At 38.5% G+C, this 15,190-nt stretch overlaps 1 protein-coding gene across 2 annotated transcripts in view; it reads left to right on the top strand.

Moving 5' to 3' along the window:
- Positions 1 to 15,190, top strand: part of Wdr24 (WD repeat domain 24) — a 347,230-nt gene that overhangs the window by 39,788 nt on the left and 292,252 nt on the right. For both annotated transcript variants that reach the window (XM_067141743.2, XM_067141742.2), the window contains exon 4: positions 7,797 to 8,019. In XM_067141743.2, the coding sequence (XP_066997844.1) occupies positions 7,797 to 8,019 (223 nt within the window). The remainder of the gene's footprint in view (positions 1 to 7,796; positions 8,020 to 15,190) is intronic.

Genomic DNA, 15,190 nt, shown 5'->3' with positions numbered 1-15,190 from the left:
TTTGTGTAAAGATCGACGTCGTAGCATCCGATCCCACTTATTAACGGGTTGATCTTATTACTCCATGACTTTCTGTACATATTTAGTGTTTGTTTACGTATTTGGTGCCTTATTGAGCTGACTTTCTCAATACTGCGTAGTTGGCGTATTGGCGTGTCATAAGGGAGTCTGGTCGCTGCTCGTATGCATTTATTTTGTATTAATTCCAGCTTATCCAGGTTCGTCATTGCAGTGAACCCCCACGCTGGGGCTGCGTACGTGATTATTGGTCTGATTAGGGCCTTATACATGTTTATGGCTACTTCCGTGTTAATACTGGACTTTTTGTTCAGTATAGGATATAGCTGGCTAAGTCGTATGTGTGCTTTTCTTTGGATATCATTGATGTGGTGTAGCATGGTGAGCTTTCTGTCTAGGACTACTCCTAGGTATTTGACTTTGTCATGCCACACTATATCTTCGTTGAAAAGCTTTAGCGGTTTTATGTTGACTGGTCTGCGTGTGCGTCTGTTCTTCTTAGTGAACAGCACGGCTTGCACTTGTCAACATTGACCTTGATGCGCCATTTCGTTAGCCATGGCTCGAGAGTTCTTAGTGCTACTTGTAGCCTCTTTCGAGCGCACGCTAGCTGTGGATGTTGAACTGTGATAGCGGTGTCATCAGCGTAGAGGTGTGTGGTAGTGAGTTCTGTAGTAGGCATGTCGTTTGTATACAGGACGAAGAGGATTGGGCCGATAAGGGACCCTTGGGATGCAGGTGAACTTATCAGAAGCCCTTATAAGAGGAACAGTCTGATAACTGCATACGGGAGATAAATCTTCACAATGGAATTATTGCCCGCCTAGCAATTCTGAATGGAAAATTCTAAATTCCCATGGAGGGAATTAGATATTTTCCACCAATAGAGCATGTCAAAAATGTCAAAAAACATATCAGACATAAGGTTTTTCAGGCGTTTGCTCCATTAACCAGTGTTTCGTCTTAGGTGTGTTCTTACATTAAATAAAACCTTATTAATGTACATACAGCAGACGTATCGTAACATAACCTCACATGTTTGTTACACAAGACAGATTATACAACACACAAATAATAAATGATACGGCTATGATTTATGCCAAATGAAGTCCATACTGACAACCTGTTGTACATAACTACATAGATGATGATGATTATGATAATGACAATAATAATAATACTAATAATAATAATAATAACCAATTAAAATATTTGCGAGAAATTATTCAGCCCTCTGGTTTAAACTGCGAAGCAAATAAAGAAAGAATTTCCAAACTACAAAAAGCTTACAGGATCACTTGGAACAGTTACAATAAAAAATCAATATCTCGGAAAGCAAAACTTAGACACTATAATACAGTAATCAAACCTGAAGCGTTATATGCTTCAGAAACCTTAGTCATTGGTGGCGGGTTTCTAACGAAAAACATAGAAAAACAGGAAAGGAAAATTTTAAGAACATTTTTTGGCCCTGTTTGTATAGAGGGAACATGGAGGAAAAAATCATCCCAAGAAATATATTGTCATTCTGAAAAAATTTCTCACACTTTTTGGAAAGGATGATTGAAACTTTATGGACACATTATCAGAATGAACAGTAACAGACTAACTAAAAGAATTCTCAACATGGCCCTTTCATCTAAAAGCAAGAGGAGCTGGCTTCGTGAAATTGAAACAGATCTCCAGGAAATCAACATCTCAGAAGGCATTGTACAGGACAGATGTAAATTCAGGACCAAAATCAACAATTACTAGTTTGAAGACAAACCCAACACCAGAGCCACTATAACTTGGACAGAAGAACAAAGGAAGAAGCTTAGCGAGAGGATGAAGAGATTTTGGGAGGAGAAGAAGGCCAACATATAAGCTATGCTGGTTCAGTCAAGCTCCTAAATAGGGCATAACGATAAAAGGAAAGATAATAATATAATAATAATAATAATAATAATAATAATTAAGCTTGATATTTTCACAATTTACCCACGGGTTTAGAGAATTGTTTCCATGACATACTAGTCCATTACACACTTGCATCATATTGTACGACATTGTGTGTCACCATCACTTGTGAATTCTGCTTCAATCCTATTGAACACCTCTGGGTTGAACTAGAATGGCGACTTTACTCTAGATCACTTTTTTTCCCCTGGAACATAGACCGTACATTGACGGACCTGCACTGATGTCCTCTTCTTGATGAAATGTTTTCCTGCCCACCAAAGCCTCAAAACTAGGCTGAGCAGTGAGCACAATAACTGAGATCAATAGTAAAGCCGTAACAGCTGACCGATATCTGACACCGTGCTCTGTCCTTGAATGGGGAGGAAGGAGAGAAGTATGGAGCAGGTGCATAATTGGTTACACTCCATCCCTTATGATTGTGCACTGCGCAGGCGTATGTTAGTTGAGTGGTTGCCATGTGCCCTCACTTGACAAGCAGTCGGTTCTGCTATGAAAATATTTAGCATCAGTCAACTTCATGCATGTTCGTCAAGCGATGAGAAGATGCATCCATTGTATCTCTTGCACCACAGCCGAGTGCACTGCCTACACCTTGAATGATCACTTGCAGTGCACTAGGGCACAGTAATATCTATTGCTGCAAGCACCCAGACCACTCTTCAAACCGTGTACTACAATCAAGTATTGGTAATCCTGTGCTTAATTGATCTGTTGAAATGTGGAGAAGTTTAACTTTGTAAGTATAAAACAAATACATTCAACTAGTAATTTGTGGGTTGTGGGTGTTGACAGAAGACAACGGACAAGATTAAGAAAGTAAAAGAAAAAAATTGGAATCGGGCGAAATAACTGCAGTCAGTAAATCAGTGTTAGAGGTGCCCAAGTTGGTCGAACGTACTTGTAAGACAATAATGAATAGTGCACAGAGCATATCCAAAAGATATTTCTGAAGTTACTTCGGTAATACAGGAAAATTTATCCCATGCTCTGCTGAGCAGTTTCTTTATGTAGATGCTTGCATCACCATCACATTACAATGAATATTTTTCTCATTTATTTATTTATTTATTTATTTATTTATTTATTTATTTATTTATTTATTTATTTATTTACAGAAACAGTATGATTGAGTCATGATCATTTCTTTTATGTTGTCATTTTAGTGTTTGTTTAATAATACTGTATGTTAAATACATCCAAGAAAAGTGAACCATCGCCTTGGATCAGAGAGTTCCTGACTCTTTTCAACAACAAAAAAAGAGATACTGAGGTGCCATATCAGCATTATTTATTGCCCAACAAAACAACAAATGAGAGCCTCTACAACTATATAGCTTTGCTTTTTCAATTTAAGTTACTAAGTACACCACACACCAGTACCCTAAATACCAGATAACACATCACTTTGCATTGATGGATGCCTGAATTCGGCTGGGCATACTGTCCACCAGTTCATCAAAGTAATGTTGGTCCAAATTGTCCCACTCCTCAATGGTGATTCGGCGTAGATCTCGCAGAGTGGTTGGTGGGTCATGACATCCGTAAACAGCCTTCTTTAATTTATCCCAGCAAGCAATAGAAATTGTGATTGTTCTGCTCATGGAAATAAAGAATACTTGCCTTTAGGCTCTGCTGCACTATGAACAACAGCAGTAAGAGATCAGATTTCATCTTGGCCAGGGCAGGGATTCCTGTTGTACCCTGGTGTAGTGATGGGACTATCGAATGAAAACTACCAAATTATTCGATAGTTGTCAACTACCGTTACAACCGATTGTTTCCGTTTGCATTTGGTTTTTCATTCGGATCGCAAATTCCAATTGTCTCCACTAGTTAGCGCTGAAATCGCCACCTCTTTCGTCACGGAGTCAGTCCAACGAGTTATTCTAGCTCGTTGGGTCAATCATTTATTATAAAAATGGCTGCGGTAGTTTTCAACATGTAAGTGTACGCGCCAGTTCACTCCGCTTCTGTGTATTTCAAGACGGTAATCAACCAAATCTCTAATGAAAATAAAATGCAATTACCAGTATATAGGCCTACTTATACGAAGATTTGTGAGTAAATTAATAGCAACACTGATAGCGCAACGGGTAAATCAACTAGCTGCAAACAGTGGGGCTGCAGGTTCGGATCTTCCTCTTGGTGACTGTTTTTAACATAGGAATATTGTTTTATCAAGGAGAATTATTACCGTTTTATATTTCGTTAGTGAGTTATGCAGCCGTTTAAAGGAATTACTTATACCGTACAACTGGTAACCAGTTCATCCCTCATTATGACCGGCACACATGCGTCATTAGCAATCTTTTGGTGCTAAACAAGTCATCCAATACGGCTTTATGCCAACTTTCAAGGTATCGTATCGTAATCTGTTTACCCTCCAGGGTCGGTTTTTCCCTCGGACTCAGTGAACGAACCCACCTCTACCACTTCAAGGGCAGTGTCCTGGAGCTTCAGACTCTGGGTCGGGGGATACAACTGGGGAGGATGACCAGTACCTCGCCCAGGCGACCTCACCTGCTATGCTGAACAGGGGCTTTGTGGTGGGATGGGAAGATTGGAAGGGATAGACAAGGAAGTGGGAAGGAAGCGGCCGTGGCCTTAACTTGGGTACCATCCCGGCATTTTCCTGGAGGAGAAGTGGTAAACCACGGAAAACCACTTCGAGGATGGCTGAGGTGGGAATCGAACCCACCTCTACTCAGTTGACCTCCCGAGGCTGAGTGGACCCCGTTCCAGCCCTCGTACCACTTTTCAAATTTCGTGGCAGAGCCGGGAATCGAACCCGGGCCTCCAGTACACCACAGAAGCGGACAACTTTCAAAGTACAAGCTCAAATTTATCATTCCATAGGCAGTCTATTGCCAAATGCTCATCAAGATCCTGAATTTTTGCAGATTTACTTTGTTGGTGAAGACGAAAGAGAAGCACTAATCTGACTCAAAGTTATATAATGATAAATTCAATTATAATATTGTGCACTTTATCAATAGATAATCATGTTATAGTTTATATAAATACTTCCCATATACGAACCATGAACCTCTAATGATTGAACATTAACCTTACATGAATGGAATTATTTTAAAATTATTATATCCTAGGAAAATATGTTGTCTTTTCATTTAGTTTAGTTTGCTGTATTCATATTACTTTAATATGTGGTGTCGTTACAATAAGGACATAACCTTCGTCTGAAATTACCTAGCATTTGTTATGAACAGACAATCTTACATTCATTAACTTGTGGTTAGGGACACAAAAATGCATTTTATACTAAATGAAGCATAATGACCACAATGACTTTAATCGGGACATTTTATCTTATTTTATAGAACAACGTATTTCAGTTTCCAATTACTTCACTCGAACATTGTGTAACGTTGGTTACTAGTCGTAGTGTCTATATTTCCGCTTATATTAACAAAACAAACATCTATACAAATCGGTAGTATAATACAACAATCCACATTTCGGTAGTTACTAGCAAATGACTTATTACTAGTTACTAGTACTACCACAGTACAAAACGTATAGGCTATTACTACCGATTTCAAACCGAATGAAAACTATCGAATGTTTTCATTCGAATGTTTTCATTCGATAGTCAAGCCTCACAATCAGTAGTCTACCGATAGTTTAAAACATTCGATATTCCCATCACTACCCTGGTGTGGAACAGCTTGCTTGCTTGCTTGCTCGCTTGCTCTAATGCAGTACATTCCACTCTTTTCTTGCCTGGCCGGTCAAGTAATATTAAGCACTTCAAACAGTGGAAATGATCATACCTAGTGGCAACAAATTGAAGCCGGAATGCAACGGATCTTTTGGTACATATATTCTCTTTGAAACTGGTGTGTATTCCTTCTCTTCATTTGTATACAACATACCCCACTATAAACCATCACAAATACATGCAAGTTGGGCGTGCAGTTAGGGGCGCGCAGCTGTGAGCTTGCATTCAGGAAATGGTGGGTTCGAACCCCACTGTCGGCAGACTTGAAAATGGTTTTCCGTGGTTTCTCATTTTTACACCAGGCAAATACTGGGGCTGTACTTTAATTAAGGCCACAGCCGCTTCGTTCCCACTCCTGTCCCTTTCCTATCCCATCATTGCCATAAGACCTATCTCTGTCGGTGCAGCATAAAGCAAATTAAAAAGAAAAGAAACATGTAGTTGTATGTACGGTATATCCCTCCACATTGGGTTGGCATCAAGAAGGGCATCCAGCCATGAAACTGGGCCAAATCCACAACCCTAGCGAATTGGGAGGATAAAAGGCCAGGAGATAAAAGAAACTGGTGTGTATTCAAACACCTTCAGCTCCATGAAGTCTGTATTGACATGTAATATAAGAAGAAGTCATAAAATCACTCGAGGCATGTCAAATTTGGATACTGTTGCTCCATGCTGTGCATGTCTTATATTGTGTCATTTCCAACATCTGAGGGTGCCGTCAGGGTGGTGATATGTCTATCCTTTAGCAACAAACGTCGAAGGATTGCATTATAAAAATATTATTTGTCCCTAACTTCCAGATGAGGCAAGTAGTTTAGCATATGTGCTATGTAAGGAGCCAAGGGTAACAAAATTGGTGACCATTTCCAGCTTTACATGCTGCAAGTGGGAATGTTTGTCCAGAGACTAGTGTATTTACATGTGTTGACAGTGGGGAATTGTTGCAGATAAGCCAACATCATTGATGTGAATGAGTGTGTACGTGTTTGTTTGTGTGTGTGTGTGTGGGGGGGGGGGGGTCATATGTTTGGTCATATCAGTCATCTGTAAATCAGATTGGTGGTTCTGTAGCAAGCATAGAGGAAGGATATGTCCTCTCTGCTACTTTGGGTATAGTTCACATTGTTTTTGCATGGTTTTCTCATTTCCAAACATGTACCCTTGTTAGTAAAGTGCTATCGAGGTCTATTACTGAAGTTGTTTCCTTATACTGTTATCAGTCTGATGGGAAATATGAATCATGATGCAACAAACCTCAAATAGTGAGCCCCCAGTTGCTGTCTGATGGTATTCTGTAGAGGTGAGAAATGAATCCACAGACCAAATTTCCTGTGTGCATAACAGTTTGTTTTTAGGTTAGTTTACTGTACTGAAGAGAAAGATTTGAGGGAGTCTTGATATCTTATTCATAAGCTGAAAGTAAAGGACCTGGAGGGGGTGTTAGAGTAAGTTCTGCTAAGAAGAAGTGGGAACAGTGGCTGGGAGTTACTCATAATGAAGAGATGAAGACTGAGTAAGCAGTACAGTAGATATGTAGGATGAAGAATTTATATATCCCAACAATTTGTAATTTCACAAATTATTTCACATTGATGTTGCTTTTAGTATGCAAAGCAAGCAAAGTCATCTCTGTACAGGCCATGAAGGCTCTTGGATGAATGGAAGGTAAAAACTTCCACTATCTGTAACTTTGGCAGTAAGAGGGATAGATTGGTTTTCCCTATCCCTTGTCACCTTTGCCCCCAGGAATTAACCTGGTGCTCATATTTAGTTTATGCTGAGTGAACTTCAAGGCCATATGCTTCTCCAGAAGTGGGAATCTCGTTTCTAAATTTTTCAACTTCTTGGCGGGGAATTGATCCCACATTTTTCCAGGTGAACCGAGCTCCTCTTTACAGACTCAACTAGGCAGCCCCTATGTTTTGTATTTAGATGTGGTATATTTACCTAAGGGATGTTATTACATGTACTACAGATTATTTCTTATGTCCTGTTTTTAATGCCCGTACTTTAATGTTCCTCATTTGTTGAATTAAGCATGTGATTAGCTGTAAAGATCTATATTCCCTTATAGATCACATCTTGGCTACAGCGGCTACAAATGGTGCTGTGGTTCTCTGGAACTTGAACCGTCCTTCTCGTTCAAAGCAAGAACATGTTTTTATTGATCATAAGCGAACTGTCAATAAAGTGAGTTTTCATCCAACTGAGCCAAACTGGCTGATCTCTGGTTCACAAGATGGGACAATGAAATGTTTTGATCTGCGCACAAAAGAGGCTACGAGAACATTCTACAGGTAGGTTTGTGGATTCCGTATCAAATGCTTTATAATTGCTTAATCTGTTACTTTCATGAAGAAGTAGTTAATTCCTTAAAATTTATGTGTGAAGTTAAACATTACTATCTATCTTGGGTATACGCTTTGAGGCATTCTTCTTCTTGTGGGCCATTTCAATATTTTTTACTTCTTGCAAGTGATAAATATTATTATGGTTCTGTATTGAAGATACTATACTTTTTACTTCTTCAAGCAATGTACTCAACTGTTATATCATGATGAATGTTTAAAGCCCTGTTCACTATTTAACAAGATATTTACTCAAACCAATATAGATTGCAAAAGATTACTATATTCATACCAATTGAAATAGAAAAAAAGTACTACTTGCATTCAAAGATGGTGTAATTGGTTACATGTTTACTACAGTTCTCCCACACTTAAAGTTGATTTAGCAAATAGTATTTTGATATAATACTTGCAAGGGAACTATCGATAAGGTCATATCGAAACCAATGGTGCAATTTCGTTCAGAGGATGAGGAGACGATAAAATAGCTACGTACAGAAATTTAGCTTCCATTTCGAAGTGGAAGATGTCTAAATCTTGATTCCAAATCCATGTGACAATGCGGTTACAGGACAACCCTTGCATTTTGCTGGCATGGCGCACAGCGGGGTGGAGTAGCAGTTATGCTGGAGAGAGAGAGAACGAACTAGCAGGTTACTATTTGCCAAGGTCACTTTAACGTTAGGAAACAAATGTGAAACCTAAGTGAGGTGTGTTAATTGCATTTGCCATCATACACATCGAATATGCACTTTAAGGCCACATTGTTCTTCGTAGTTTTCCTTACTTGTTTGAAGGTAATATTTTGCAGGCACTCCGAACACTGTTAGTTTCTCCATTGTGTAATTGGTTTCGAACCACGAATGTTCTAATCATGTCTTGAACTGTAGGGAAGAAAATTGAAAATGAGTAAAGGATTGCATTTTCAGTATGCTTTTTCTCTGATAAACAATCAAACTGGCACTCTTCACAAGCTGGTATAATACTTGTTAAATGGCAAAAAACTTATCCAAGGGCTGTATTTTCCCTGTAGCACCAGGAAGATCCACAGAATATCTATACAATTGCCAGAACGAATGTCTTCAAGGCAGCATTTATCACTAAGTAGTTCAGGAACCTAACTGTAGCAAACAATTGTCTTCTGCAAATGGGAAGAAGGCTTTTTTAAACAAATTCTTTAATTCTTTTTTTCCCATTTTGACTGATTTTATGACTGTTACAATTATATTTTTGGTATGAAACATTTCTTTGAAAATTCTCGGACCAATAGTTCCGGTTGCCTCCTGTGGTACAATGAATAATTTCGGGAAAAGAGTGCTGGCCATTAGTATAATTGTGTACGAATGGGTGAATGCACTAACTGATTGAGCATCTGTTTCTGTTTCTCACCAGCAAACGTTAAGAGTTCTTTTCTCTTTCAGTTCATGCACAAAACCACTCTGATCTGTATTGAATATTGAATAAGGGATGTAATAAAAAATTGCTCTGTAGCTGCTTCCACAAATTTCTTCATGACTTTATATTTTTCCCTCTTCTTGCAGATATGCATGGGATATAAATTTTGTGATTTTTCTACTTTTGATTTGGTACTTTTTCTTGAAGCAACTCAACCAACTAATAGATGTGCTGAAATTACTTTATCCCATTGAAATCTCTCTTGAATGTCCAAGGCCCACAGTTGCTGGTCTTCATTGCAAACACTCTGTTTCAACTTTTTTGTTTCTGCAAAGTGAGAAAATAAGTTTTCGTACATCAATTCCCTGTTTTCAACAGGGCTTACTGACATAGATTCTAATTGGTTCTTCCACATGTACAGTTGTCGTAGTGATGTTGCCATACAATTTTTGCGAACAGTGATTAATGAAGGCCACTTCTTACCTCCTTATTTAACCATAAATGTATAGCTTCCTCTTGTACTCAAGATCTACAGTGTGTTTCATTTTCTTCTGTGGACTGGAAGCATAGCTTGAACTGGTAGGTGTGTCAGGTGACTGCGGTGTCTTTTCACTGGATTCACGGGAATCAGACTCGGGCTCAAACTCGGATCCATAACGCCTCTCATACCTGGCAATGGTGTGCTTTCTTCTCTTTCAGGTGATGCAGATGAGGTGTTGCTGCTTCAACTGTCACTTTTGCTATCACCATTTCTCTCCAGACATGACTCTGAGACAGTGCTGGCACCCATCGATGATTTTCAATTAGTTCAATCACATGTCGATCCATCTCCCTTTCTGCCGAAGTTATTTCACGGGAAGAAGGGAAACCTTTTTCACTCCAATAACGTAATGCATACTCTAGAAAATTAGCCTGATTTATGGCTGTTCTCTCAATGGAACACGTGTTAACTGCCTGGCACAGAAGACTCAAGGTAACATGCTCGCCTCAGCTGGCCACCCAGGCTGTCCACAACCAGCTATATGCTAACGCATGAAATCCTATTAGACATTTCTGTATTGATTTCAGGATCTTACAGCTCGAAATGGCAGCTAAACTCGTGTACATTGCTTTCGTATGGTCCTCTCATCTTCTCAGCGAAATTTCATAGTCGGTTTCGATATGACTGACAGATCCTTTGTTGGAACTAATTGAGGTTAAGTTCGAACATTGCACATGTAACCTTGAAGATGACATGGTGCTCATTGGCTTCTAATGGGTTGACGCATGTTTAGCTGTGGATCTGGATCTTGTTGCACTACTGGTTTTGCAACTTAGTCTTCTGTTGCTTGACTAATGTTTGGATGATTAATTGGAATGTTGATTAAGTCTCCCAGGTCAAACTCTTGTTGATCTTTGTAGAATTCTGGCAATAAAGTTACTTGTTGTGTTCATGTTCCAGACACTCGTCGTTGGTCAATGTGACACATACCAATCATCAGGTTTGACCAAATAATAAAGGTGTCCAAATTTTTTGACAACTGTTCCCAATTTCCACTGATTTTTGTTATTGGCATATTAATGTGCCTGTATGTATTCTCCCATGCTTAATTCACATGGCAAAGAGGCTGGAACACTGGGTGTTTGAAATTTGATAGGTTACAATGCATCAAGCTGGATATGAATAGGTTCTGCGGTTTTCTTCCATTTTTCAATTTTGAAACAAAATTTTTCCTAACATTCTGCATGCTGGCAATGGTTCTTAAACCATTGTTGCTGGACTCTTTTGAGTCTTTGGACATTCCATTCTGCAAAAACTGTTCATGGCAGTATGATCTGAAGGGATGAATTTAAGGAAAATGCCTGCTTCTTTACAAAATTGCTAGATTTCTTTGCACTGCCTAGAACCATTATTTCTGAGAAACCATGACAAAATAAGACAACCTGTAATAATTCAATGGTCGACGATGAAGATGGTGCTGATAGGCACAGACTAGTTTTGGCCCATTTTGATTTTGCATCGATGAGGACTAAAAATTATTGACTGTGTGGTTAGGGGCACGCAGCTGTGAGTTTTTGTAATCTCCAATAATCCTGTCATGATCTCAGTGCGTTTCTATTTGGTGTAAATATCACATGAGAGATGTTCACTTCTTGATTGGAAATTCACTTTGTCACCGAGTCCATTCCTTAGCAACACTGAGTTCGCTTTGCGACTACACAATTACACACAATTATAAACAACACTGTGACACTATTAAGAAATGAAATGGCGAATGGCTTTTAGTTGCAAGTGATAAAAATCATTGTTGTCCGTATTGAAGATACTGAATGTAGGATGCTAAAAGGGTTTAATGTGTCACCTATTCAGTACATATAAATTTTTAAACATTAGGAATTTATTATTAATTCCATTTGAGACATGTTTCTCCCTTCATTGAGGGCATCATCAGTCAAATTACTTCCTCAAGGCAAAAATCAATTATCTGATTAGTGATTAAACTATAAACATTAAGATATATTACAATGGGAAAAATTAAGCAACCAAGAAAAATTTTTGTTCACTGGTGATACAGTTAAACAATATAAGTTTATAGACATAGTAGTCGGCACCAATGCGTAAAATCACTGGGTATTTTAGCAGAGTCCAGCAGTGGTGTTCCGAAAAATAATTGACGCACTCGTTAGAAAATCATAGGAAATTATAAAGTTTATACAAATATTTACATTGAGACAGTCGGGGAGAAAGCGTATAAGTATTTGGCGTCAATGTTCGTAACATTAATTACTGCCGTTGGTTGAACGATTACAGGTTGACAGGGTAACTATACAGTAAATTTGCAATTCCAATTGAACAGTTGAGAAATCACAGCTTATATACATATTTACAAGAGAGCAGCTTGGTTTAGTGCCGGGAGTGTCCGAGGACCTGCCAGGTGCAGGTCTTTTGATTTGTCTTCCGTAGGCAACATGCACGTTGTGAGAAGGATGAAATGATGATGAAGACAACACAAACACGCAGCCCCCCCGTTCCAGGGAAATTAACCAATGATGGTTAAAATTCCCAACCCTGCCAGGAATCGAACCCAGGACCCCTGTGACCAAAGGCTAGCCGGACACACTATTAAGAGAGACACACTGAAGCAATTTACAGTCAATTCTGACAAGTACACACATCAACAAGTCCTCACACTGATTATTCAGTTCGCCATCACAAGGCAAGACTAACTACTGTCCTCACAGCCGTCAGCTCAATATATGTACCGTTCAACAGATCGTCTAGAAATCTCTATCTTCTGGAAATGTTCTTGCAACACTCTAAATGGAACACACCCATCCAGTGTAGGTTAAACTCGAATATTCAGCTGCTATTCAGAAACCCATACTGACGAAGTCCACATAATTCCTAAAGCTTTCACATGTATCTGGATAATAAAACATCATGGTAAGCCTCCAGAAATCTCCACACATATCAGAATGATAGTGGAACACATAGATGTGAGCTGAAGAGAAGACTAGTGGGATGTGAGGTGGGACATGGGGGAGCAGCTTTCTCTCTGTCGTCTCGGCTATGGCTCTTCCTAAAAGTATCGTCAGCCAGCCAGCAGCCAGTCTCCCTTTGATGATACAAGTGGCCAGTTGAACAGTTCGGGAGTGTTGAACTTGTCTGTGTGTTGTAAGTGTTGAACAGGGTTTTATATATTGAGGCAAGTGACTTAGGGACACAAGGACTGATGATGCTAATTTAGGTCTACAGTCTATTGCTTTAAATGTTATTTTATGTCATAGTTTTGTGCATCATCAAGAAAAGTGACATAGGGACACAAGAATTGATGAAGTTAATTAGGCCTAAAGTCTATTGTCTCAAATATTATTTTATTTCATAATTTTGTGTATCATCAAGATAATTGACATAGGGGCAAAAGGAGTGATGAAGCCAATTTAGGCCTACAGTCTATTGTTTTAAATGGTACTTTATTTCATAGTTTTGAGTATAAAAAGTGACATAGGCACACAAGGATTGATGAAGCTAATTTAGGCCTACAGTCCATTGTTTTAAATATTATTTTATTTCATAATTTTGTGTATCATCAAGAAAAGTGACATAGGGACACAAGGAGTGATGAAGCTATTTTAGGCCTACAGTCTATTGTTTTAAATATTATTTTATTTCATAATTTTGTGTATCATCAAGAAGAGTGACATAGGGACACAAGGAGTGATGAAGCTAATTTAGGCCTACAGTCTATTGTCTTAAATATTATTTTATTTCATAATTTTGTGTATCAAGAAAAGTGACATAGGGACACAAGGAGTGATGAAGCTAATTTAGGCCTACAGTCTATTGTTTTAAATGTTACTTTATTTCATAGCTTTGTGTATAAAAAGTGACATAGGGACACAAGGAGTGATGAAGCTAATTTAGGCCTACAGTCTATTGTCTTAAATATTTTATTTCATAATTGTCCGACTCGTTGGCTGACTGGTCAGCATAATGGCCCTCGGTTCAGAGGGTCCCGGGTTCGATTTCCGGCCGGGTCGGGGATTTTAGCCTTCATTGGTTAATTCCAGTGGCCCGGGGGCTGGGTGTTTGTGCTGTCCCCATCATCCCTGCAACTCATACACCACACATAACACTATCCTCCACCACAATTACACGCAGTTACCTCACATGGCAGATGCCGCCCACCCTCATCAGAGGGTCTGCCTTACAAGGGCTGCACTCGGCTAGAAATAGCCACACGAAATTAATAATTTCATAGTTTTGTCTATCATCAAGTAAAGTGACACAGAGACACAAGGATTGATGAAGCTAATTTAGGCCTACAGTCTGTTGTTTTAAATGTTATTTTATTTCATAGTTTTGTCTATCATGAAAAGTGACATAGAGACACAAGGATTGATGAAGCTAATTTAGGCCTACAATCTATTGTTTTAAATGTTATTTTATTTCATAGTTTTGTCTATCAAGAAAAGTGACCTAGTGACACAAGGATTGATGTAACTTTTAGTCCTACAGTATTTTTAAATATTTTGTTATTAAAAAAATTCTATAAAATTGAGTTCTTCAGTAAACTAACTCGTCGAATAATGAATAAATTCCCTCCTCACTCACCCTTTTCAGATGGTACACCATTGGCTTTCTGAGTTTAAGTTGGTGGGTTCGATCTCGGCTAAGTGCAATAGTATTTGGAGGTGCTGAACTACGCCAGCGTCGTGTCCACAGCTTTATCGACAAGTAAAATAACCCTTCGGCACAGAATTCGTGACGCACAAGTGAGAACATTGTTATACAGAACAGTAGAATAGAATACTCCCATCCCCGAGTTCCGGATCGCCTGGAACTGGGGACAGAGTAATCATTTATTTCTATTTTTGATATGTATGTTCTTTTATCTATTGCTACATTAAACATTATAGTTGCTTCTAATCACTATTTAGACCCAATCTCTAAATTGCAGTTTTTAAATGTTTATTTATATTTATTTATTTTTGTCCTAGACATTAACAGTGTTATATTGTCTAGGACAACATATATTTTACCGGTACTCCTATTATTAATTAGTGGAAGTTTTTTAAGAGTCCGAACAGATTTCTCCTTAGCTTACAATAGTCATTATATATTAACTGAATGGCTGAATGATTGAATGACTGCATGTCTGGATGAGTTACATGATGGAATCGTAATCATAAAATTGTTATACGCGCACATATTCAATCTGGTTCATTATTATTATTATTATTA

The sequence above is a fragment of the Anabrus simplex genome, chromosome 2 (assembly GCF_040414725.1).
Source record: "Anabrus simplex isolate iqAnaSimp1 chromosome 2, ASM4041472v1, whole genome shotgun sequence".
NCBI lineage: Eukaryota > Metazoa > Arthropoda > Insecta > Orthoptera > Tettigoniidae > Anabrus > Anabrus simplex.
Note: the sequence above shows the minus strand (reverse complement) of the source record. Positions and strands in the feature narration are given on the sequence as shown.